This window comes from Scomber scombrus, unplaced genomic scaffold (genome assembly GCF_963691925.1).
Source record: "Scomber scombrus unplaced genomic scaffold, fScoSco1.1 SCAFFOLD_305, whole genome shotgun sequence".
Classification (NCBI taxonomy): Eukaryota; Metazoa; Chordata; class Actinopteri; order Scombriformes; family Scombridae; genus Scomber; species Scomber scombrus.
Window position 1 is genome coordinate 5,001 of NW_026910192.1, and position 27,431 is coordinate 32,431.

Here is a 27,431-nt window from a genome sequence, read left to right on the forward strand (position 1 = left end):
GGATTAGGACGCAGGTGACTTCTTCTCTTTCTGCCTGAGGTGGATCTTCATGTGTCTCCTCCTCTCATCACTCCTGGCAAACTTCCTCCCGCACTGATCACAGGAGAAGGGTTTCTCCCCGGTGTGCGTGCGGATGTGCGTGGTCAGGTGATCGCTACGGCTGAAGTTCCTCATGCAGATCCGGCACTGGAACGGTTTGTGTCCGGTGTGAATGCGCAGGTGCCGGCTCAGCTCGTCCGATCTGGAGAACCTCCTGTCGCAGCTCTCTGCAGGACACGGGTACGGCCTCTGGTGCACTGGTGTCTTACTGGGTCGATTCGGGTACTTTCTAGGTCTGAGGATGGGCCTGAGTGGGAGTGGGAGGTTCTGGTGGGTAGGGAAAGCTGCGGCGAGCGGGCCATCAGCGGCCGATGAAGGCGCACCGAGGGTAAAGTTCCTGATGGTGTTGAGAGGAGTGAGAGGTGGAGGCACGCGGAGAGAGTCCAGCGGGTACGGGAGGGATTTCCTCTCCGGGAAAGCAGCCTGGAGGTCTCTCTGGCAGCTCTGCGGGTAGAAGCCTCCGTACTCCGGCATGAGGGAGAGCAGCGGGGGGGCGTCTACTGAAGGTTTGGGGGCTGAGCTGTAGGACGGGGGCGGATGGTAAGAGGTGGCCAAGTATCCAGATTGGTCCTGATACATGTCCCCGCTGCAGGAGTAGGAGGGTGCAGGGTGGGAGTGGGGGTGGGGGTGGGGGTGGGGGTGAGGGTGTGCATACATGTGGGTGATGTCTGGTGGCCCGTGCGCCATGGTGCCGTCTCCTCCTCCTCCTCCTGCGTAAATATCAGGTGATGCTGATGGAGAAGCAGCTGCAGCGATGTCAGCACTGACCACGTTGATGATGTCCACTGATGAGCTCCACGGTCCTCCTCCTGCACCTCCTCCTGCACCTCCTCCTCCTCCTGCACCCCGGGGCTCCACCGAGAACCGACCGGTAAACGCCAAAGGGTGCGTGCGTAAAGTGGCCACGTAGTGTGATGCAGAGAGGTCACCTGGAAACATGAAGAGAAGTTTACATTTTAGGTTTAAAGCAGCTATGAACAGCACTTAAAAGCAGGCAACGTGCACCAGGAGAAACACACATATATATACATGTTTTATACTATAATAGAGGCAAAGTTTCCTGGTGGAGACACAACTCATAAAAAAGCCAAAATATAAACAAAATATTGTTAAAATCATGTTTGGAAATGTTTGCTTAAAGGTGCAAATGAGATAAGTAGTAACAAAAGTAAATAAAAAGAATAATTAACATCTTATTTTCCTCTCCTGCCTGTTTAAGGGTTTAAAAAAAGAAGATCCGAAGATGAATTTTTACATTTTTTCCACTGATCCGAGCTACTTCTTGGATAAATGGCACATAAAGAGAAGTTTAAATGTTAGTGGAAATAAAGCCTAAATCTCCATAATCAGGTTTACATGCAGCAGCTATGAATAACACTTAAAAGCAACGTGCACCAAGAGATACAAGTCATAAAAAAGCCAAAATATTATTAAAATCATGTGTAGAAATGTTTAATTATAGGTGCAAAGTAAATAAAAAGTACATAAAAAGAATAATCAACATGTCATTTTCCACTCCTGTCTCTTTAAGGGTTACAACAAAAAAAATCTGAAGATGAATTTTGACATTTTCTCCCTGATCTGAGCTACTTCTGGATACAATTTTAATGGAAATAAAGCTTAAATCTCCATAATTAGGTTTATATGCAGCAGCTGAACAACAAGCATTGTACAGCAGGAGATACAACTCGCCGAAATATATACAAATATTGATAAAATCATGTGTGGAAATGCTTAATTATAGGTGCTAATGAGATATCTCGTAACACCAAAGTAAATAAAAAGTATAATTAACATCTTATTTTCCTTTCCTGCCTCTTTAAGGGTTAAAATAAAAAAAATTCGAAGATGAATTTTGACACTTTTTCCCCTGATCCGAGCTACTTATCCTAAAACTAATAATCAGGTTTACAAGCAGCAGCTATGAACAGCCCTTAAAAGCAACGTGCACCAAGAGATACAACTATAAACATATACAAAATATTGATAAAAATCATGTGTGGAAATTTTATTTATAGGTGCAAAGGGTTGAAAAAAAAATTTAAAAAAAGATCCGAAGATGAATTTGGGCATTTTCTCTCCCACTGATCCGAGCTATACTTCTTCTCTGGATAAAGTGCACCACAAAAAAACATCTTACCGTCTTCATCTTCATCATGCTTCCCTCCATACTCATCCTCCCCTCCTACTGCCTCTTCTTTAAACACCAGCAGCCCCCCCTCAGAGGAGTGAAGACTGTCTACCAGACTGCTGAGAGACGCAGAAACTTCATCCACTAATTTAGCCGCCATCATTCCGCTTCTACCAATATAATCCAGCCAGTTACATTTATATTTTATATTTAATATGTTACATGCAATGCGCCTCTCATCATCATCATCATCATGTCGTGTAAATAGCTGCTGGATGGTTGCAGGATGGTTATAAAGGGGGGATCTATGGGAGTCCCGGCGCGTCATTCACCAAATATGGAGTTAAAAAAATAAAAAAAGGAGAAGAAGAAGAAGAGGGGAACTCCAAAAATAGGATGGATGGAGCTCTCAGTGACGAAATGTGGAATGAACACGCGCGCGCACACACACGCACACACACACACACACACGTCGTATCTTCTAGCTGCAGGGTTTAATCATGATTTAATTTGACTGTGTTGTTTTTAATATTAATCATTAACTGGCCTCTCATGTGTTTAATATATTTAAAGGGAATCTAAACTCATTAGTCGGAATTCCGGTCACGGTTTAATGCCCATAAAAGGAATCTCCGGTGAGGTGAGAGGATCCCCGCGTGCTAATAAGGGCTGATATCCGGCTGAGAGGAGATGCACCGCACACCTTTCTCTCTCTTTCTATTTATCTCTTTCTATTTCTCTTTTTCTATTTATCTCTTTCTATTTATCTCTTTCTATTTATCTCTTTCTATTTCTCTCTTTCTCTCTCTTTTTATTGACTTCTACTCACATAAAACAATACAAACAGCGTCTATAGCAGGGGGTGAAACATGAGGCCTGCGGGCCAGAAACGGCCCAACCAGGAGTCCAATCAGGCCCACTTTTCTTCCTTCCTTCCTTCCTTCATTTCTTCCCTTCCTTCCTTCCTTCCTTATAAATCATGTCAGTATCCATGAAAAACAGCTGAATATGTTTATCTTAGTTAATTAGTTAGGGAGGGAGGGAGAGAGGCAGGAAGGAAGGAAGGAAGGACAGAAGGAAGGAAGGAAGGAAGGAAGGAAGGAAGGAAGGAAGGACGGAAAGAAGGAAGGTTAGGAAGGACGGAAGGATGAAAGGAAGGAAGGAAGGCTGGAAGGAAGGTAGGAAGGACAGAAGGGAGGAAGGAAGGAAATAAAGAAGGAAGGAAGGAAGGAAGGACAGAAGGAAGGAAGATAGGAAGGAAGGAAGGAAGGAAGGACAGAAAGAAGGAAGGTTAGGAAGGACGGAAGGATGAAAGGAAGGAAGGAAGGGAGGAAGGCTGGAAGGAAGGAAGGAAGGTAGGAAGGACAGAAGGGAGGAAGGAAGGAAATAAAGAAGGAAGGAAGGAAGGAAGGAAGGACAGAAGGACAGAAGGAAGGAAGATAGGAAGGAAGGAAGGAAGGAAGGAAGGAAGGAAGGAAGGAAGGAAGGAAGGAAGGAAGGAAGGAAGGACGGAAAGAAGGAAGGTTAGGAAGGACGGAAGGATGAAAGGAAGGAAGGAAGGGAGGAAGGCTGGAAGGAAGGAAGGAAGGTAGGAAGGTAGGAAGGACAGAAGGGAGGAAGGAAGGAAATAAAGAAGGAAGGAAGGAAGGACAGAAGGATGAAAGGTAGGAAGGACGGAAGGGATGGAAGGAGGGGAGGAAGGATGGAAGGAAGGAAGGAAGGAAGGACAGAAGGAAGGAAGGAAGGTAGGAAGGAAGGAGGAAAGGAAGGATGGAAGGAAGGAAGGAAGGACAGACAGAGGGAACATTTACCCTAACAGCTGAAAACATTGGTTAGAAAACTAAAAAAGTCATCAAATGTAATAAGTTACATTACTTTGATGATGTCATTGAAATAGTTACATTACTTATTACAGTTTAAACAGAGTAACTAGTAATCTGTAATCTATTACTAACCTAAAGTAACCTTCCCAACCCAACAATGCCTCTTTCATAAAGGACCAGTAGAAGATAAATAAGGAGGTTTTAACTGGAATTCATGTGAATATTAATATAGAAGCTGCAGATGTGAAGAATGAGTCATTTAAAGGAGAATTCCCCCTAAATCAGTCCATGTGTGTTCACCCTCTGCTGTGTTACTGAGCTTTTTAGGGAAATGAAACACTCAGTTTATTGTAGCTTTCCAAATAATCCTAATTTTAAAATCATTTTGAACATAATAGTCATACAATAGGAGCGGAGGGAGAAACATAGAGTAGATTCAGTAGCATATTAACCCTTTATAACCCATTTTTTTTAAACATTTAACAGCTTTAAAAACACAATATACACATTTCTATTACCCAGATTTGACCTAATGTGACCCACAATATAGAAAGAATGGAAATAAAATGCATCTTTTGAAGTTATTGTGCAGCTTTTATACATTTTTATGCATCTAAATGTACACGGTCGCCCATAAAGTTGGAATAATTTAGTTTTCAGACACATTCCTCTTTTTATTTTCTATTTATACACATCAGTGATCACCTTTGACCAGGTATCAGTGGAAGTCAAGGAAGGAAGGGAGGGAAGGAAGGAAGGAAGGATGGAAGGGAGGAGGAAGGAAGGAAGGAAGGAAAGGAGGGAGGGAGGAAGGAAGGAAGAAGAAAGGAAAGGGGAGGAAGGAAGGAAAGGAGGGAGGAAGGAAGGAAGGAAGGGAGGAAAGAGAGAGAAGGAAAGAAAGAGAGAAGGAGGGAGGAAGGAAGGAAGGAAGGAAGGAAGGAAGGAAGGAAGGAAGGAAGGAAGGAAGGAAAGAAGGAAGGGAGGACGAAGGAAGGAAGGAAAGAAGGAGGGAAGGAAGGAAATGTGGGAGGAAGGAAGGGAGGAAAGGAGGGAGGAAGGAAGGAAGAAGGAAGGAAAGGGGAGGAAGGGAGGAAAGGAGGGAGGAAGGAAGGAAGGAAGGGAGGAAAGAGAGAGAAGGAAAGAAAGAGTGAAGGAGGGAGGAAGGAAGGAAGGAAGGAAGGAAGGAAAGAAGGAAGGAAGGAAGGAAGGAAGGAAGGAATGAAGGAAGGAAAGAAGGAAGGGAGGACGAAGGAGGGAAGGAAGGAAATGTGGGAGGAAGGAAGGGAGGAAAGGAGGGAGGAAGGAAGGAAGAAGGAAGGAAAGGGGAGGAAGGGAGGAAAGGAGGGAGGAAGGAAGGAAGGAAGGGAGGAAAGAGAGAGAAGGAAAGAAAGAGTGAAGGAGGGAGGAAGGAAGGAAGGAAGGAAGGAAGGAAGGAAAGAGAGAGAAGGAAAGAAAGAGAGAAGGAAGGAAGGAAGGAAGGAAGGAAGGAAGGAAGGAAGGAAGGAAGGGAGGAAAGAAAGAGAAGGAAAGAAAGAGAGAAGGAGGGACGGAGGAAGGAAGGACAGAGGAAAGAAGGAAGGTAGGAGGGAGGGAGGAAAGAAGGAAGGAAGGAAGGAAAAAAGGAAGGGAGGAAAGAGAGCGAGAAGGAGGGAGGAAGGAAGGACAGAGGAAAGAAGGAGGGAGGAAGGAAGGAAGGACAGAGAAAAGAAGGAAGGGACATCACACTGATGATTTAAAGGTCTCTAAAAATGTATCCAATATAATACACTTGGTGATATACAGGGTTATAGTGATTAAATGTTAAATGTTAAATGTTAAATGTTAGATGTTAGATGTTGAATGTTAAATGTTAGATGTTAGATGTTAGATGTTAGATGTTAGATGTTAGATGTTAGATGTTAGATGTTTAAATGTTAGATGAGGAGTGATTAGGAGTTGATGAAGCAGCAGCAGTGTGAACAGAGACAAACTGCAGCAGCTCTTTTTGCTTTTGAACGCCCACAGTTACAAAAATGTTGGTGTGTGTATTGTTGTCGTCGTCGTTGTGTGGCGAGCCGCCCACCAAGTAGCAGATGGGGGGTTTGGTAGATACACACAGAGACACACACACTGAGAGGAACACACACACACACACACACACACACACACAGAGAAACACACACTCAGGAACACGCACACACGCACGCACAGGAACGCACACACTGAAACACACAGAAACACACACACACACACACACACACACACACACACACACACACAGAAACGCTTACATACATTTTTTAGAGCTCAAACTCAACACAAACACTCCTACACACACCCACATACACACTTAAGAAACACACACACACACACACACACTCACCCACATACACACTTAAGAAACACACACACACACACACAGAAACACATACACACATTTTTTAGAGCTCAAACTCAAACAAATAGAAACACACATAGACAGACACACACACACTCTCTCTCTCACACACACACACACACACACACACACACACACACACACACAGACACACACACATACACACACACACACACACACACACACACACACACACACACACACACACACACACACACACAGAGAAACACACACTCAGGAACACGCACACACGCACGCACAGGAACGCACACACTGAAACACACAGAAACACACACACACACACACACACACACACACACACACACACACACAGAAACGCTTACATACATTTTTTAGAGCTCAAACTCAACACAAACACTCCTACACACACCCACATACACACTTAAGAAACACACACACACACACACACACTCACCCACATACACACTTAAGAAACACACACACACACACACAGAAACACATACACACATTTTTTAGAGCTCAAACTCAAACAAATAGAAACACACATAGACAGACACACACACACTCTCTCTCTCACACACACACACACACACACACACACACACACACACAGACACACACACATACACACACACACACACACACACACACACACACACACACACACACACACACACACACACACACCCTCCCTCGTCTCCGTGGGGACGCTGCCCTGCTTGCACCCTTCGCCCACGCTCCTCCCGGCCGTCAAGGCTTTTGGGGGGTTTCATGTTTTTGTGTTCTGAGTCTCAGCGTGTCGGTCGGGGGTCCGGCGGCTCGGCGAACCCCAACGCGCCGATTAATCATCTGTCATCTGGTGGGTTTTTTGTTAATATGGATCTTTGTCTTCGTGGCTCGGGTCGGGCCTGCCGCCGAAAACACGACGTCACCCCCCAAAAAAAACTAACAACAACTAAAACAACAACCAAACCGCCTTTTATCTGCTTCTCTCTGCATCAGCTGCTGTCCGAGCTCGTTTCGTGACCTTTGACCCTTCGTATCGACGCCGAGGTTTCATCATATCAAAACATACAGAAGCAGCAGCGACAACAATGACACGCTTTTACTCCATTTAAAGAAGAAATATGAAGCTTATATGATGCTTTATTTCTGCACATTTCTGCACATTTGACTCACTAATGCTAACTGATGCTAACTGTTGCTAACTGATGCTAACTGATGCCAATAATCTGCTTTTTAACACTTTACAGGTAATTTATGATGTCATTCTTCTTATATTAAACCTACATAGAGATTAGAAACCCATTTTCCTCAATCTTCCACAACCCTACAAACAATATTCTCACTTTTTCTGCTCTTTTTGAAACTTTCCATTGGTGCTTTTATAGTTTTAAATGTCAATTTTAGATGTTTGAAACTAGTTTTAAAAGCAGCATCAGGTTTGTTAAAGCAGCAGGAGATAAATTCAGACTGAACTCAGCGGCTACGTAGCAGCAAGACATCATGGACGTCCGTTGCAGCAAGACATCATGGACGTCCGAGTTACGCCCAGTTCAATATAATTAATATATTAAAAAAAGATCAATAAGAGAAAACTGGATCAATGTATAATTAAGACTTTATTGTTTTATTCATTGTTTTATAAATGGATGAATACAGAAAAAGACCGCAAACATCTTTAAAAACTAGTTTTAAACGGCATCTTTTAATAGTCAGTATGAACAAGAGGAACATGGGTCAGTAACTAATAAGTGTTGGTAAGATGATTAATTCATAAATCAGTTAAACTAGTTTTAAAAGCAGCATCAGGTTTGTTAAAATGTACATTTAGTATTTTTGTAGGTTTTATATAATTTGAAATGACATTTGCACCATTTTTTACCAAAAGTAAGACTGAATGCTCCTGAAAATGTCAAATGGTGTAACCACAAAAGAATGATGAATATTACATATTTTATCCACCAAGAAAGAAAGAAAGGAAGAAAGAAAGAAAGAAAGGAAGAAAGAAAGAAAGAAAGAAAGAGGAGAAAGAAAGAAAGAAAAAAAGAAATAAAGAAAGAAAGAAAGAAAGAAAGAAAGAAAGAAAGAAAGAAAGAAAGAAAGAAAGAAAGAAAGAAAGAAAGAAAGAAAGAAAGAAAGAAAGAAAGAAGTAAAGCAGTCAGGTTCCTGGTCTCCATGGTTACCAGAGTAAATGTAATATTTAGAACAATTGTATTCCATTACCTTTATTTAATATAAAGTCATCATGCCAAACTATTTGATTTGGTGTTTTATTGAGTTTTACTGTTTTTAAGCAAGTTGAATTATTTGGTACAAAGTTTTTATGGTTACACCACTTAGACATTTTTGCCATAATCCTCTAATATATTCTCTCTAAATGGATTAAAAGCAGAAATTTGATGCTGGGTCCACAAAAAAAGAATGTGTGCAAGTTATTCATACGTTTATTTTCATTTTTTAACCCTTTAAATTTAAACTATAAACCCAAATTGACTCATATAAACCTCACTGACCCGTGCATGTGAGCAGTAGGTGCAGGGTTTCGGGGTGGAGGGGAAGCAGATGTCAGGACTAACAAAGCGCCATAAATCATCCTTCATATTAAAACCTCTCGTAGGTGTTTCCCACATTTATAATTTGGTTTTTGTGTCTGTGGATTAAAATGTTTTAAAATGAGGTTCGACTCCTGCAGATGAGTCACGGCTCGTCCTGGGTCAAATAGACCCCGTCTGTTTGGACTGTTCCTTCCTTCCTTCCTTCTGTACTTCCTTCCTCCCTCCCTCCTTTCCTTCCTTCCTTCCTTCCTTCCTTCTTTCCCTCCTTCCTTCCTTCCTTCTTTCCCTCCTTCCTTCTTTCCTTCCTTCCTTCCTCCCTCCCTCCTTCTCTCTTTATTTCCTCCCCCTACTTTCCTCCCTTCCTACTTTCCTCTGTCCCTCTTTTCCTTTCTCCCTCCCTCCTTCCTTCTTTCCTCCCTTCCTTCTTTCCTCCCTCCTTCCTTCTTTCCTCCTTCCCTCCTTTCCTTCCTTCTTCCTTCCTTCCTCCCTTCCTCTTTTCTTTTCTCCCTCTCTCCCTCCTTCCTTCTTTCCTTCTTTCCTTTCCTCCCTTCCTTCCTACCTCCTTTCTTTCCTTCTTCCTCCCTCCTTTCCTTTCCTCCCTTCCTTCCTACCTCCTTTCCTTTTTTCCTCCCTCCCTCCTTTCCTTCCTTCTTCCTTCCTTCCTCCTTTCCTTCCTTCCTCCCTCCCTCCTTTCATTCCTTCTTCCTCCCTCCCTCCCTTCCTTCTTCCTTCCTTCCTCCCTCCTTTCCTCCCTCCTTCCTCCCTCCTCCCTCCCTCCCTCCCTCCCTCCCTCCCTCCCTCCCTCCTTCCTCCCTCCCCTTCCTTCCATCCTCCCTTCCTCCCTTCCTCCTTCCCTCCCTCCCTCCCTCCCTTCCTTCCTTCCTCCCTCCTACCTCCCTCCCTCCCTCCCTTCCTTCTTCCTTCCTCCCTCCCTCCCTCCCTCCTACCTCCCTCCCTCCTTTCCTCCCTCCCTCCATCCTCCCTCACCCCCTTCCTTCCTTCCTCCCTCCTCCTCCCTCCCTCCCTCCCTTCCTTCTTCCTTCCTCCTTCCTTTCCTCCCTTCCTTCCTTCCTCCCTCCCTCCCTTCCTTCCTTCTCCCTCCCTCCCTCCCTCCCTTCCTTCTTCCTCCCTTCCTTCCTTGACTGGAGGACAACAGGAGGGTTAAGGTGATTGCATATTCATGGGTATCATGTATTGACTGCTGATTGTTGGATAATAAAGAGACACGTCAGCCTGAACTGAAAGGATTCAACATTATATCTGCATTTAGGTTTAAAGCTCGCCGGCTGATATCAAACCAAGACAATTAGCCCTTTTTCTTTCTTTAAAGGTTTCACATCCTGTTTTATGAATCATGTGGTTGTTCTGATTTGAGACTCATATAAAACCATTTATGGTGCTTTTGTTCATTTGTTCAGTGTCAAAAACTTCCTTTTTGAGGGAAATAATGCTAAAATATGTTTCTTATGTGGCATTTATAGTGTTATAATATCAGAAATCAGTAGAAACTATCTTCTAAATCAAGAAAACACACAAAAAAGGGATGAAACTTTATAGATTCATGTGGAGATTAAGCTTGAAACATCTTGAATTAACATTTTTTAACACTTAAAATACTATAATACTATAATATACATACTTTAAACTGTGTTTTAAGAAGGAAATAATGCAAAGAAATGTGCATTTATAGTGATTAGCTGTAACTATAGAAGCTGTTTGTAATGTTTTATATCAGTAGAAGTCAGTAAAAATGGAAAAAATATCAGACTTTATAGATTTATGTGGAGAAATTAAGCTTGAAACATCTAGAATTGACTTTTATTTGGCATTTAAAATAATAAAAGCACCAATGGAAAGTTTTAAAAAGGGCAGAAAAAGTGAGAATTAAGCAAAAAATAGAGAATAATCTATCCGAGAGTTGACAGTAGTGCAGTTTTCTTTTTACAAGACAGAAAACTCACATATATATCAACTATTAGACAATAAAAATGGCACGAAAACAAAGGAAATGGTGATTAAATATGAATAATCACAAACTTTACGTCATTTTAAAAGCACATTTTAAGCTAAAGTTGCTTTTAAAAGCCAAATTTAGAGGATTCAATTAGAAATGGTTTCAATTTAAACAATTAACACAAAATCTCCACATGTTTTAAGGTTAATATAATGCTATAAAGTTGTAGAAACCTTAAGTTATGTATTAAAATTAAAGTTTTTTGTCCGATCAACAGCCAAAAACTGAAAAATACTCTTATATCAACCAATTAAGACAAAGAAAAGCTGCAAATTCTCACATTTAAAGAAGCTGAAAATGACTTAAAATAGTTGCAGATTCATTAAATAATCAATTATTCTCTTATTTGTTCTATAATTTACCTTAAAATACAACAACTACTCCCACAAAATGATGAAAAAGGAACAAATTCGGAGCATTTTCGTTCATTTTTTGCCGACTTCTAAAATTCAGATTCACTATAAATCTCCAGACTTCAGCTTCAGGACGTAAAATAAAACAAACTCCTTTAATATATATATATATATTTCACCCAGAAAACCACACAGAGCTTTATAAATACTACAGAATAATCACATCTCTCTCTTTTAAACACTGCTAGTAGAAACTAAAGGCCTCAGATTGTCTTCATTGATCATCTTTGTCTACAATCTGCTTCATATAAGTCACATTTAAGCAATTTACTACTATTTCAGCAGCTATTTGGCTCCTTTATATCCATTTATCTCCACTTAAAGACACATTGATCCTCTTATAGGGACACAAAAACGGAGAAACACGTCTAAAGATTGAACATTTGGAGACTAAAAACCTCCCAAATGAACAGAAATCATGTTCTAAAATCAAGTTTTTGAGCTTTTTTGTGCAACAAATCAGATTTATCAGCCAAAAAAATGATATTTTACACTTTAAAGCAGCTATTTGGATCCTTTTTATCCATTTCTCTCCACTTAAACACACATTAATCCTCTAATACTGACACAAAAAGGGAGAAACACGTGTAAAAATTAAGACTAAAACACTAAAAACAACAGATATGAACAAAATATTGTCTTCATTGATCATCTTTGTCTATTATCTGCTTCATATAAGTCCAATTTAAACAATTTACTACTATTTCAGCAGCTATTTGGATCCTTTTTATCCATTTATCTCCACTTAAAAACACATTAATCCTCTTATAGGGATACAAAAGGGAGAGACGTGTCTAAAAATTGAGAAAGAACAACAGAAATGAGCTGAAATCATGTTCTAAAATCAAGTTTTTCAGCTTTTTGGTGCCACAAATCCGATTTATCAGCCAAAAAAATGATGTGAAATGAAGTTTTTTTTACACTCAACCAAACATTAAAAACTCACTTTGAAGCTGCAGCCGAAGAGAAATCCTCCTTCTCCTCCGTCAGGGTCCCAACAAGAAGAAGAAGAAGAAGAATAAGGCCTTCCTCGCCTCCTTTAGAGGGACGGAGAGGTGAGAACGGAGGGAGAGAGAGAAAGAAGGGTTGGGAAAGAGAAAGAGAAGGAGAAGGAGAACAGAGGTGCAGTCCGACGGGTTTGTGTCCAATAGAAAAAAAAAGAAAGAAAGTTACCCGCTCTGGATTTTTTCTCGCTCGCCCCCGGAAAGGGTCATCATCACCCGGGGTTTGAGTGGGATGATGGTGACAAAAAGAGAGAGAGAGAGAGAGAGAGAGAGAGAGAGAGAGAGAGAGAGAGAGAGGGAGAGAAACAATAGGATTGTTCTCCCACCTCACTTTGCTTCCACCCTCACAGTTAAAATTGTTATGCTAATGAAGTGAAGGACAGCAGATTGTAACAGAGAGATGTTTCTGTGGCTGGAGGTGTTTCGGGTCAGAGAGAGGAAGGCAGCTGCTGGACGCTAACTAGATGATGATGAGCTTTGAATGAAGTGGAGAAAGTTTAAGTTGCATTAAAGCAGCGGTGTCAAACTCATTTTAGATAAAGGTCCACATGCAGCCAAATTTGATCTCAAATGGGCCGAACCAGTGCAACCATTCCATAATAACCTATAATATACAGTAGATGAGGGATGCTCGATATTGACTTTTCTGCCGATATCCGATATTCAGATATTCCCAAACTCTTAATTTCCGATACCGATATTTTCAGGCTTTTTATACCAAAACTATTCGGTAACAACATAACATATCTCCTACTGTTGAATTAACACATTATGCCTGATTTTACTGTGATGCTCCACTGGATGCAAACATAAATGCAACATGGCTCCACATGTAAACGCTGTCTGTGCAAAATAAGAGAACTACTTCAACTTAAGTTATGGAAAAAAGAGCCAACATGTCACTGCCATATTTATTATGCTGCTTTGCAGTCATTTACTATCCGTAGGGAACACTTGGAAATAGTTCAGAACCACAGACATAAGCCCCGTTTCTGGAGGCGGGACCTTTTATAGGAGCGTCCTCTCAGCTGTTGTGTCTCCAGCAGAGTAGGAACCAGATAGGACCCAGATAGAACCCAGAGAGGACCCAGATAGGACCCAGATAGGACCCAGATAGGACCCAGATATGACCCAGATAGGATCCAGATAGGACCCAGATAGGACCCACCGGACTCTGCAGAGTAGGACCCAGATAGACCCAGATAGGACCCAGATAGGACCCCGATAGGACCCACCGGACTCAGCAGAGTAGGACCCAGATAGGACCAAGATAGGACCCACCGGACTCAGCAGAGTAGGATCCAGATAGGACCCAGCAGAGTAGGATCCAGATAGGACCCAGATATGACCCAGAAAGGACCCAGATAGGACCCAGATAGGACCCACCGGACTCAGCAGAGTAGGATCCAGATAGGACCCAGATATGACCCAGATAGGATCCAGATAGGACCCAGATAGGACCCACCGGACTCTGCAGAGTAGGACCCAGATAGACCCAGATAGGACCCAGATAGGACCCCGATAGGACCCACCGGACTCAGCAGAGTAGGACCCAGATAGGACCAAGATAGGACCCACCGGACTCAGCAGAGTAGGATCCAGATAGGACCCAGATATGACCCAGAAAGGACCCAGATAGGACCCAGATAGGACCCACCGGACTCAGCAGAGTAGGATCCAGATAGGACCCAGATAGGACCCAGATAGGACCTACCGGACTCTGACGGTGACGTCACAGAGGCGACTCGCCGATAATATAACAGAGAAAATGACAACGAGGAGGTAAACCTTCTGTTTGTGTGTTCGTGTACATGGCGGTGGACGCTATGAACTTGTTAGCCACGGTTAGCCACGGTTAGCCACGGTTAGCTACGGTTAGCTACGGTTAGCCACGGTTAGAGACCCACGAGTCTAGCCTGTTGTTGTTAAACGTCATCAAGCGAGCGCCGGTAAACGTCCCATGCTGCGTTCATGCAGGCTCAGAAATGCTGAAGCCTACAGAACAAATATCGGTTATAAAAACCCGATATCAATATTTCCCCATATTACATTTTTAAGTGAATATCGGCCGATAATATCGGAGGGCCGATAATATCGGACATCCCTACGGTAGATATATAGATATATCTTTACTGCAATAAATAATCTATTTACTGTGAAAAATGAGCAGTTTATGATCAATATTATGTCTGGTTTCTTTCAGATTATTTTGCACAGAAGCTGCTTGACAACAGTCAGAGAGCAGAAAGAGAGTATTCTTTAGAAATATGAACACCTGAGCAGTAGTCAACATCAGCTCATCAGCAAGATAGAAAAAATCATCACAACTCAGCAGATTTAAGCCCTGAGTTCTGACTTACAGGCAGCATTTCTACAGATATTTACCTCAAGTTTCTAAACTTTGGCCATGTTTAATATCAGAACAGGATATAAATAACAGAAACCACAGAAAGCATCATACTCAGCATGTTGGTTTTATAGTGTAACAACGCTGTGGTTAAAGTCGCTCGGAGCAAAGAGTCTCCACGCTCTGCAGGGAAGACGCAGGATTAAGGGCTTGATTACAGCAGAGTTAAACACTAAATATGGATTTAGACCAGGCAGGGAGTTCCGGTCCTCTGAAATGAGGCCAACGCGTAAGTAATTTAAAACTGCATTCTATCAAAAGGCCACCAGGGGCGTTTTGGTGTCAAAAGGACTTCCGTCTCTATACAAGTCAATGGAGAATTCACCAACTTCTCACTTGATTTCTAACCTCAGTAAACGTTTTCAAAATGTGTTTATGGTCTCAATCGCTAGTTTAAAGCCTTCTTCAAAGCAGTATGATGTTCATTTGGGACATTTTGGCCTCCCTGATTTTATATGTGACGATAAAGCAGGGTATGCATTAGGGCGTGGCTACGTGGTGATTGACAGGTTGATTGGTTCACAGGTTCAGGAGGGCGCCTCATGCTCCTCCTGATGCCCATATAAGTAGAATCATGTTTTTATTTTTCCCAGCATGCACCTGAAATGTTCAAGATGGCGCTGCTCAGATCCGATACTATTGGCCTCCGAGCAGCAGTCCACAAACCAATGGGTGACGTCATGTTACGTCCATTTCTTATATACAGTCTATGGGACGTCCAGGTCGGGCCTTAAAGAGACAGGAGCTAAAACGGCCTGTTAATGGACAGAGGCTGAACTGAGCGGCTGCATAAAGGACCAGTAGAAGATAAATAAGGAGTTTTTAACTGGAAATCATGCAAAGATATTCCAGTAGAGACACAGAATATTAATATAGAGCTGGAGATGTGAAGAATATGTGAGCTTTAATATCTATATCTCTGAAGTTTCCTTTAAATCTATTGAGACAGAAACAAAATCAGCTGTTCACAGAGACCTTTTTTTGTGTTTGTGTGTATTTTTGAATCGATGCATGTGTGTGTGTGTTTGTGTGTGTGTGTGTGTGTGTGTGTGTGTGTGTGTGTGTGTGTGTGTGTGTGTGTGTTAAAGAGGTTGCCAGAGCAAAGAGGGCAACCCCCTCGCCCTCCTCAGGGGGCCGAGTGGGCGGACGGTCCTCAGCAGATGGATTGCTGCTCGCCATCGCTTCATGAAGCTGCAACACGACGAGCTGCAGTCATGTTTTAATGGATGAAATATTAAAACAACCTGAATTATTCCTCTAGGTTTGTTGTGTTTTATTGCACTGAAATACAACATTTAAAGAAGTTTATGTAATATCTTTCAGTTAATGTTTATCTTTATGTCTTGTTTGGTTCTTCCTGTTTCTGTGTCAATATTTATGAAACCATATTCTGAGTGTTTGTTTATTAGAGTAAATGTTTAACCCGGTCTCTTTTGACTGTTCCATCTTTCCTTCCTTCCTTCCATCTTTCCTTCTTTCCTTACTCTTTCTTTAATTTTTCCTTTGTTCTTCCCTCCTTCCCTCTTTCTTTGCTCCCTCGTCCTTCCTTCCTTCATTCCTTCATTCCTTCCTTCCTTCCTTCCTCCTTTCCTTCCACCCTTCCTTCTCTCCTTACTTCCTTCCTCTTTTCCTCCCTCCCTCCTAACTCCTTTCCTTCCTTCCTTTCTTCCTTCCGCTTTTCCTCATCCCTCCTTACTCCTTTCCTTCCTTCCTTCCTTCCTTCCTTCCTTCCTATCTTCCTTCTTTCCTCCCTTCCTTCTTTCCGTCCGTCCTTGCTTCTTTCCTTCCTTCCTTCTCTCCTTCCTCCCTTCCTCTTTTCCTCCCTCCCTCCTTACTCCTTTCCTTCCTTCCTTCATTCCTTCCTTCCTTCTCTCCTTCCTCCCTTCCTCTTTTCCTCTCTCCCTATTTGCTCCTTTCCTTCCTTCCTTCCTTCCTTCCTTCCTTCCTTCCTTCCTTCCTTCCTTCCTTCCTTCCATCCTTCCTTCCTTCCTTCTCTCCTTCCTCCCTTCCTCTTTTCCTCCATCCCTCTTTACTCCTTTCCTTCCTTCCTTCCTTCTCTCCTTCCTCCCTTCCTCTTTTCCTCCATCCCTCCTTACTCCCTTCCTTCCTTCCTTCCTTCCTTCCTTCATTCCTTCCTTCCTTCCTTCCTTCCTTCCTTCCTTCCTTCCTTCCTTCTTTCCTCCCTTCCTCCTGTCCTTTCTTGACCTGAGGACAACAGGAGGGTTAAACCCTGATTTAACATTAACTGCAGAAGAGTTGCTGCTGCCTGTAATATGGATAATACACGTGTGTCTGTATTGTATATTTGTGTTGTGCAAATGTTTGTGTTGCTACTGTGTAATAAATCTGTGTGTTTATGTGTTGTAGACTTTGTGTGTATGTAAAATGGTTTTCCATAAACATGACTGTGTGTGTGTGTTGAGGGTTTAAAACATGTTTTCATGTCCGGACTCTGAAACAAACAGATATTTGTTATAGTAGTAAATCACGATCAACACATATAAAAACAGTTAGTAAACAGCTCTGCCTCTGACAGCACAACAATGTCAAAGTTCTGCTTTTATTTCAGTCTGAGAGTCTCAAAATAGGCATTTTATTTTACTGAGGTAAAAAGTATTACAGTAAAAGTACTGCAGTATTATGAGGGATGTAGTATGCAGTATTACAGTAAAAGTACTGCAGTATTATGAGCGATGTAGTATGCAGTATTACAGTAAAAGTACTGCAGTATTATGAGCGATGTAGTATGCAGTATTACAGTAAAAGTACTGGAGTATTATGAGCGATGTAGTATGCAGTATTACAGTAAAAGTAATACTAGGTTTGCCGTCATAAATATGAAATTTAGCCAATAAAATTGAATACAAATTGTAATATAAAGCTGACAGTTCAGTACAATAATTTAAATCAATACAGCTGCTGATAAAGATACACACGTTGTTCCAAAATAGCTTCATAAAAGGTGCATTTAAGTTTTTATTATTAATTTATGTTTTAATCATTATAATAAAACCGTTCTCAGAACAATTTCGCCACCTAATGGAAGTGGTGTAGCTGGTAGAAGTAATTTAGAGAATTTCTCGCGAGATGCAAAAGCGGACAGTACGGTTATTTCCCACCCGCATTCAGCAAGAACCCACATTACTCTGCTTATTATGAATAATAATCGCTACCTTTGTTTCTATTTAGGATATATAGAGACATATACAAAATATAAGCAAATTATAATAACAAGGTGAGGGGCTAAATTAAACGAGATTTCGCTGAATGCGGGTGGGAGAAAAAATAACGCCTCTCTGTGATATTTATACCGCGTGACTTCCCGTGATGCACCACGCTAGAGTGACCACGTGTCCCCCCTCTCTTTCCTGACCAATAGCATGCTCTGTTTAGCCGTAACTCTCCTCTGATTGGCTGAGCGAAATTTAAAAGTACTACAGTTTGAAATCGGAGGTTTCTTTCGAGCGGCAGAGAAAAAGAGAGAGAAAATAGAGTCAAGAGGAGCTTTGGACGCTTAATATAGATATTAAAAACACATATTATCGTTGGAAACTACAAGACGATACTCCATAAAGATATAAGGGACAAATTAATATCGACATTCGGTGAGTTATTTTGGATTTATGCCAATTTCAAGCTAATTATATCCTATATTTGGACTGTAAATACACTATTTGTGCAGCAATATCTCCTAAATTTAAATATTTTGTCATATAAACGTGTTAATTTGAGGTGTTTTTTTTACACAGTGTTTAAGCAGAGTTGACATCCCTCTGCAAACATGGCTTCAACCAACCAAGGTGGATTAAAACGAGATGAAAAGGGCAGAAACATCCAAGTTGTTGTCAGATGCAGGTATGAAAGCGATTTAATTCACTTTTTACACTTTTATCAATGTGAATATGTGCATTTTGTTCATTGTTGTTGTTGCACAGAGCTTCAGCAGTCAGCACATTAAAAGGAGAAGTTCATAGTCTTAAATATATGTCTGTTTATGTCTTAAAACAAGCTGTCAAGTGCTATTAAATATTAAAAAATACACTTTAATATTACAGTTTTAGTCCACACAGTCATTTAAAAGTAGCTGATCAGCTTCTATTGAGCTTCGTCTGAGATTAATCATATAATCTCTATGTGTGTATTTATCTTTATCTTCCTGTACATGCATTTTAAATGTGTATAGGTGAACTAAATGTATTTAAAAGTAGATGTGAAGCTTATATTTAGCAGTCTGAGTTGGTCATATCAAGTGATATCTGACACATTTACAGTCTTTTTAGCATCAGATTCCCTCTTAGTGTTTCCTGTTGAGCTGTGGTGGAAGTATAGTAACAAAAAGAGGAACTTTGCCACTAAAAAAACACAGAAAATAGTAGTAAACTATCCTTCAAAATTACCCAGAGCTCAAGTTGACATATTTAAATGAAGTCCACAATCAAAAAGACATTAATTTAAACGTCACACAAGACCATAGAAGAACAAGAAAAGCTTAAAACTGAACCTGGAGACAAAAAAATGACTAAAAACAATTAATTTATCTGTAAAATGTTGCTTATTAATGTCCCGTTGGTGCAAAAACCCCAATGATTAATCCTTTAATCTCTATGTGATTGTGTCTTTATCTTCCTGAACATGCATTTTAACTGTGTATATGTGAACTAAATGTATTTAAAAGTAGATGTGAAGCTTATATTTAGCAGTGTGAGTTATTATATCAAGTGATATCTGACACATTTACAGTCTTTTTAGCATCAGATTCCCTCTTAGTGAATGTGGTGGACGGAGGAATCTGATTCTGGAGCCTATAATACAAATTACTGAGCGAGTATACACACAGTCACATAGTTGCAGGATAAGCCAAACCATTTAAAATATTTAATAAACCAAGTCCAACATTGACTATAATCTAAAACTGTATTTCTGCAGTATGCTACAGTGATGGAAATGCATTGACTTCCTGTCCAGAGTTATTAGAGATAGTTTATTTAAAGGACTCAGGAGGTCTTATAGCTGTTTCTGCAGCTTTCCCCCAACATGTAATACAATGAGACATGTGTATTACTTTCTGTATTGATTAATCCATTTAGTTGTTTGGTCAATAAAACAGTGAACAATGTTTATTATTGTTTCCTTAAAGCCAAGAGGACGTCCTTAAATGTCTTGTTTGGTCAGTTTACCTCCTAAATGAAGCTTCCTGTTGTCCTCGAGTCAAGGGAGGAAGGAAGGAAGGAAAGGAGGGAGGAAGAAAGATAGAAGGAAGGAAGGAAGGAAGGAAAGGAAGCAGGGAGGAAGGAAGGAAGGAAGGAAAGAAAGGAGGGAGGAAGAAAGATAGAAGGAAGGAAGGAAGGAAGGGAGGAAGGAAGGAAAGGAGGGAGGAAGAAAGATAGAAGGAAGGAAGGAAGGAAGGAAAGGAGGCAGGGAGGAAGGAAGGAAGGTGTTTTTAGTAGCAAAGTCTTTGTGTTACTATGGTTACAGCACAGCTCAACAGGAAACACTAAGAGGGAATCTGATGCTAAAAACACTGTAAATGTGTCAGATATCACTTGGTATGAATAACTCAGACTGATGAAGCTCAATAGAAGCTGATCAGCTACTTTATAATGTTTAATATGTTGTAGTCCAGGTTGAGTTTCTGAGAGTTTTTAAAGCTTTATAAGAATCTGAGTGGTTTATAATACTGACTGGAGACAATGAATTTAACCCTCCTGTTGTCCTCGAGTCAAGGAAGGGAGGAAGAAGGACGGGAGGAAGGAAGAAGGGAGGAGGGAGAAAGGAAAGGAGGGAAGGAAGGGAGGAAGAAAGATGGAAGGGAGGAAGGAAAGGAGGGAGGAAGGAAGGAAGGAAAGGAGGGAGGGAAGAAGGAAGGGAGGAAGGAAGAAAGGGAGGGAGGGATAAAGGAAAGGAGGGAGGGAAGAAGGAAGGGAGGAAGAAAGATGGAAGGAAGGAAAGGAGGAAGGAAGGAAGGAAAGGAGGGAGGGAAGAAGGAAGGGAGGAAGAAGGAAGGAAAGGAGAGAGGAAGGGAGGAAGAAATAAGGATGGGAGGGAGGAAGGAAGGGAGGAAAGGAGGGAGGAAAGGAGGGAGGAAGGGAGGAGAGAGGAAGGAAATAAGGGAGGAAGAATGATGGGAGAGAGGAAGAAGAAAGGAAGGGAGGAAGAAGGAAGAAGATGAGGAAAGAAAAACAGAAAGAAAGGAGGAGAGTAAATCTTCATCTTCAGTGTTTTTAGTAGTAAAGCAGTTAAAATGCATGTACAGGAAGATAAAGATAAATACACACAGAGATTAAAGGATTAATCATTGGGGTTGTTGCACCAACGGGACATTAATAAGCAACATTTTACAGATAAATTAATTGTTTTTAGTCATTTTCTTGTCTCCATGTTCAGTTTTAAGCTTTTCTTCTTCTTCTATGATCTTCTATGACATTTAAATTAATGTCTTTTTGATTGTGGACTTCATTTAAATATGTCAACTTGAGCTCTGGGTAATTTTGAAGGATAGTTTACGACTATTTTCTGTGTTTTTTATAGTGGCAAAGTTCCTCTTTTTGTTGAAAATTGGCAGCAGCACAGTGGAAAAAAGGAGCAGCTTAAAGGTGAAAGGGTATTAATAAGAGAATCAACAATAAATAAGATAAATAAATACTATATACAGTAAACTGGATCGTTGTGTTAATACATCTGCAATATATAAATGTGCAATATGCAGTTCCTGAGATTATATTGCATATTATATATACAAATTCTTCATATGTCTTAGTTTGTTTTTACCAACAGTCCAAAAATCAGATTATCAATATCATAAAAACCCAAGATTGAAGCTCAGCTGTTGTATCTTGGTGTGAAATATTTGCTGGTTTCAGTTTCTCAAAGCAAATTGAGAACTAAAACTAATAAAATACTAAAGAAACTAGAAAATATCCATTTATATTATAGAAAAGGCACATTTATCTGTGTGTATATCACATTTCAACAATAAGACAATTCAGATAATGCATCAAGACAGAATATAAAAGCAACAAATGGTGAAATAAAAACACATTTAAACACAATTTAAAGTGTTAAATTGGGAATAAAATGAAGCTAAAATAGAATAAAGAGATAAAAACAGGAGAATAAAGAGTTACAGTGCAGTGTGAGATATTAACCCAAGAAATGTTGATTTAATAAAGACAGGAAAACCTTCAGCTGTGATTTAAAAGCAGACCTGCAGACATGTGGAGCATAGAAACTGAACGCTGCAGGTTTAATTTGGACCCAAAAAAAAGTGATTTAATACTTTAATAAATCTGCAATATATAAATGTGCAATATGCAGAAGTTCCTGAGATTATAAACAGAATAAACTTTCATATAGATGCAAATAAATGTGCAGAAAATCTGATTTATATATATATATGGGTCAATGACGTATAAGGATTTATTTAAAAATAATAAATATGGGAATATCTATTGCAGTAATTCAAACATTAAGAAAGGTTGAGTAAAACATAAATACATATTAAAATAGTAAATTAGGTGTTTTATGTGTTTTTCCATCTCGATGAATTAGAACTGACCTTAAAAAAGTCATGTGGTGCGACCGTGATCTATCTTAAAATAAACGAATTTAAGTGTTTCGAAACAAATTATTTGCATGTCTTTTAAGTTTTTGTAAATAATAATCTCATATTTATGTTCTATAATGTCACAGTTGCCTTTTTAAATGTATGCAAGACTTATTTTTCCTGTAAATTGCTTAAAAATGATTGAAAAAATTTAAAAATACAATTCAGTTAAGCGTACTGTATCAGTGATTAATATTAAAAGTGATATTTTACTCTGAATTTAATACAGTTATTGGTTTTATTGGTCGCACCACATGATGTTTTGTCACTTTAAATAACAGAAGAATTACTAATAACTTGTGGTTTTTGCAAAGTTAAAGTGATTTCATATAAAGGAAAGGTATTATACATATATATGGTGTTTTTAAAAATCAATTTAAACCTTTTTCTAACTGAAAAAAATGCAGTTAGACTGAACATGTCATAGGCACGTCATTGACCCGTGTGTGTGTGCAATGCTCCTGGGATTCACACAGTAAGATAAAGTTAATTAATAGAATTGGACCCTCAGCTTTCCCAGTGAAGCCAGAACTTAGTGGCAAAACCAACCTGATGACTTGTGGCTCCATCAGCACATTTAAAAAGTCCATTAAAAGCTTCTCAGCTCAGAAACCACCGACCCTACACTGTGTGTGTGTGTGTGTGTGTGTGTGTGTGTGTGTGTGTGTGTGTGTGTGTGAGTGTGTGTGAGTGTGTGAGAGTGTGTGTGTGTGTGTGTGTGTGTGTGTGTGTGTGTGTGTGTGTGTGTGTGTGTGAGTGTGTGAGTGTGTGAGTGTGTGTGTGTGTGTGTTTTCTATGGGTTTTTTTTGCTTTGTAATGTTTGTTATTGTGCTGTTATGTTTTAATATTGACCAACTGAAGGGATTAATAATAATAATAATAACTTCGATTTATATAGCGCCTTTCACGATACCCAAGGTCGCTTTACAAGAGTGGGAGTAGGGGGGTAAGGGCAGGGTGGGGGTTTAGGGAGGGTAGGCAAGAGAGAAGAGGTGTGTTTTGAGGTGCTTTTGGAACTGTGACAGAGAAGTAGCGGAACGGATAGGAGGGGGCAGGGTGTTCCAAAGGGTAGGGGCAATTGCACAGAAAGCCCTGTCACCAAAGGTCTTGAGTCTGGTGCGGGGAGTGCAGAGTAAGTCCTTGCTGGTGGAGCGCAGGGACCGTGACTGGGTGTATGAGTGATGTGACGTCTTCCCTTAATGCAAATGTCTCATTTGTTGTTGAGTGTCTTTTAGGTCTGGGCAATATTATTATTATATATAGATATATTGTATTTTGTAATATCACGATATGGTTCATGTTGTCTTTTACTGGTTTTAAAGGCTGAATTTCAGTAAAGTGTCATTTTCTAAACTTACCAGATTTTTCTAGCTGTTCTATCATCTGCCTTTACCCCCCCCGCCCCCCCCCCCCGGCTCATTATATCCACATTTACTGATGATTATTTATGAAAAAACCTCATTGTGTACCTTTTAATTAATGCATTTATTTTTTGTATAGCGCTTTTTTGGAACTCAAAGACGCTTTACAGAAGCAGGGTCAAAAGAGTGGAGGTTGCGGGAAGGTTTGTGGTGGTGGAGTAGGGCAGTGAGGTAGGAGGGGGGGGGCCTGGATGTGGAGAGTTTTGTGGGTGATGAGAAGGACTTTGAAGTGGTGGATGCGTTGTGGTCCAGGGAGCCAGTGGAGAGTACGAAGGACGGGGGGGTGATGTGGTCACGGGAACGGGTGTGGGTGAGCAGGCGGGCAGCAGAGTTCTGTATGTACGATAACAGCATGAAGCTATTAATGTATGATGTTCAATCAATCAATCAATCAATCTTTATTTGTATAGCGCCAAATCACAACAAAGTTATCTCAAGGCACTTTACACATAGAGCAGGTTCTAAACCGTACTCTTCAAGTTTTAATTTATAAAGAGACCCAACATTCCCACATGAGCAAGCATTTAGCGACAATGGCAAGAAAAAACTCCCTTTTAACAGGAAGAAACCTCAGGCAGAACCAGGCTCAAAGTGGGCGGCCATCTGCCTCGACCGGTTGGGGTAGAGAGAGAGCAAGAATAGGAGAGGAGAGAGAGAGAGTAGCACATTGAAAATAAACATTGAAGCTAGAAGGTCCGGGACTGGAATCTGTCATCCGGACGTCTACAGGCCCAGATTGCCTGTGAGATGAGAAAGCACAGACAACTCCGGGGAAGAAGTGTAGGTTACTGAATGCATTAATAGTACATGAATGTTATTGGATATAGATGGATGGATAGAGAGAGAGAGAGGAGGAGAGAGGAGCTCAGTGCATCGTGGAGGTAGGAGTCCCCCGGCAGTCTAAGCCTATAGCAGCATAAACTAGGAGCTTGCTAACTATAAGCTCTATCAAAAAGGAAAGTTTTAAGCCTACTCTTAAAAGTAGAGAGGGTGTCTGCCCTCCGGACCGAATCTGGGAGATGGTTCCACAGGAGAGGAGCCTGATAACTGAAGGCTCTGCCTCCCATTCTACTTTTAGAGATACTAGGTACCACAAGTAGGCCTGCGTTCTGGGAGCGCAGTGTTCTGGTAGGTACATAAGGTACTATGAGCTCTTTAAGGTATGATGGAGCCTGACCAGTAAGAGTTTTAAAAGTGAGGAGAAGGATTTTAAATTCTATTCTTGATTTTATGGGAAGCCAATGCAGTGAAGCTAAAATGGGAGTAATGTGATCTCTCTTTCTAGTTTTTGTCAGAACGCGTGCAGCTGCATTCTGGACCAGTTGGAGAGTCTTTAGAGACTTGTTAGGGCAGCCTGATAATAATGAATTACAATAATCCAGCCTAGAAGTAACAAATGCATGGATTAGTTTTTCAGCATCATTTTGAGACAGAATATGTCTGATTTTTGAAATGTTACGCAGATGAAAATAGGCAGACCTTGAAATTTGTTGTTAATGACTGAAAAGGTATAGGCAGAAACATAATGCTTATATCTGCCTATCCTGCATGAAATCCCACATTTAAATTAAGCTACTCACCAAAAAATGATAATGAAAATCAGAGAAGACAACCTATTTCAATGTGTAACTCTCATAATAATCCCAATATTGAGTTACACATTCTCAAACTAAATCAGCTTTATTCCAAAGTTTAACCTCAACAACAGAAACACATTTCCTTTTAATCTCTTCTTTGGCTTTAGGAAGAATAAACTTACAAACATCTCTTCAACCACAGTCTTTGTTCCGGCTCCGGCAGTGACTTTATTTATTTAAATCTGTTTTTTTATGTCTTTTTTTATGTTTTCAGACCTTTCAACACGACGGAGCGTAAGTCGTCGTACGGCGTCATCGACTGCGACTCCAACAGGAAGGAGGTTCTGGTGAGGACGGGAGGCATGAACGACAAGGCTTCCAGAAAGACCTACACCTTCGATATGGTGAGGGGAGCGGCTGCAGAGAGGCTTTAAGATGGGTTAAATGTCTCCGAGCTTCAGACAGCGGATATCAGGCAGAGTGATGCTCGCTGCTCTGTGAGGATCTTTGTGTAGTTACTGATGTCAACCAGCAGATGGCACAACGTGACTGTTTTTACCTCAACCTTTGTGTCGTCCTCCCGGGTCAAATTGACCCCGGCTGTTTTGACGTTTTGTTCCTTCTTTCCTCCCTTCCTCGATCCCCCTTCCTTCTTTCCTTCCCTCCTTCCTTCCTTCCTTTCCTTCCTCCCTCCTTCTTTCCTTTGTCCTTCTTTCCTTCCTTCCTCTTTTCCTTTCTCCCTCCCTCCCTCTTTACTTATTTCCTCCCTCCTTCCTTCCTTCCTTCCTTCCTTCCTTCCTTCCTCCCTCCCTCCCTTCCATCCTCCCTTCCTCCCTTCTTCCTCCCTTCGTTCCTCCCTCCCTTCCATCCTATCTCCCTTCTTCCTCCCTTCCTTCCTTGACTTGAGGACAACAGGGGGGTTAAAGTCACTAAAAGTTTCATTATTTAGAGTTTCATCCTTAAGGTCAATTCACAAAACTACTCAGAGACTCTGTTGCTATGGTGACTGGCTATCTCCTCAGTGATTGGTTGACATGTGACCAGTCAATTTAATTAATCTGTTGTTTATCTTCTAATTTAATTGAATTTTGTCTAAAAATGTCAGTTAAATGTGACAAAAAAGACAATTCAAAGTGTTTTAACATAATAATTGATAAAAAAAGCAACATTTAAACACTAATAAAGACATTAAAATATGATTTAAAAGTGTTAAATTGGAATTAACATTAAGCTGAAATAGAGTATTGCTTTTGTACTTATTTATTATTTTCTTATATTGATTGTTTTCTCTTTTTATTGTCCTCTTGCTGCTGCAATACTGCAAATGTACCTATCGTAGGGAACTAATAAAGGAATATCTGATCTTATTAACCCGTAAATTGTGATTTAAAAGCAGCTGAGAGTCGGAGCAGATCTGTGGAGCATAGAAACTGAACGCTGCAGGTTTAGCTTGGACTAAAAAAAGATGATTTAATGCTTTTCTATAATAATCAGTTGTTTGTGTTTTTCCTCCGTCAGGTTTTCGGTCCGGCAGCAAAGCAGATCGATGTCTACAGAAGCGTCGTCTGTCCGATCCTGAACGAGGTCATCATGGGATACAACTGCACCGTTTTTGCGTGAGTGTTTTTTTTAACCCTGCAGTTGGCTCATAAACTAACATCAGAAACATCTTTTATTCTGAAATCCAACCTTTACTGTTTCCTGCAGCTACGGTCAGACAGGAACAGGAAAGACTTTCACCATGGAAGGAGAGAGGAGTCCAAACGAGCAGTTCACCTGGGAGGAGGTACGTCAAGTTTTAAATATCAGGGTCCCTGCAGAGCCTAAAGTCTTCCAATGCCTTTTATTAAAGTCTTAAATTCAGTTTAAAAAAAAAATGTGTTAAAATGTCTGAATTGTAGGAGTTAAGGTGTTATATTTGTTCCTTCCTTCCTTCCGTCTTTTCCTTCCTTCCTTCTTTCCTTCATCCATCTTTTCTTCCTTCCATCTTTTCCTTCCTTCCTTCATCCATCTTCCTTCCTT

The 27,431-nt window shown here is 40.7% G+C and overlaps 2 protein-coding genes across 2 annotated transcripts in view; one reads left to right on the forward strand and one right to left on the reverse strand.

The window, feature by feature from the left end:
* LOC133976788 (E3 SUMO-protein ligase EGR2-like) overlaps positions 1–2,390 on the reverse strand; it is a 2,484-nt gene extending 94 nt beyond the window's left edge. Inside the window, exons 1-2 of the mRNA XM_062414983.1 lie at positions 2,240–2,390; positions 1–1,028 (exon numbers count right to left, since the gene is read on the reverse strand). The exon at positions 1–1,028 is cut by the window's left edge and continues 94 nt beyond it. Of these exons, the coding sequence (XP_062270967.1) occupies positions 4–1,028; positions 2,240–2,390 (1,176 nt within the window). The 3' untranslated portion in view covers positions 1–3. The remainder of the gene's footprint in view (positions 1,029–2,239) is intronic.
* A 15,966-nt stretch (positions 2,391–18,356) lies between these two features.
* Positions 18,357–27,195, forward strand: LOC133976789 (kinesin-like protein KIF11; the record flags this gene model as incomplete). The annotated part of the gene is made up of 5 exons (XM_062414984.1): positions 18,357–18,413; positions 18,558–18,663; positions 25,684–25,813; positions 26,928–27,025; positions 27,117–27,195. Coding segments are annotated over exons 2-5 (381 nt in total), but the record flags the coding sequence as incomplete, so codon positions are not given.
* Between the last annotated feature and the right edge of the window lie 236 nt (positions 27,196–27,431).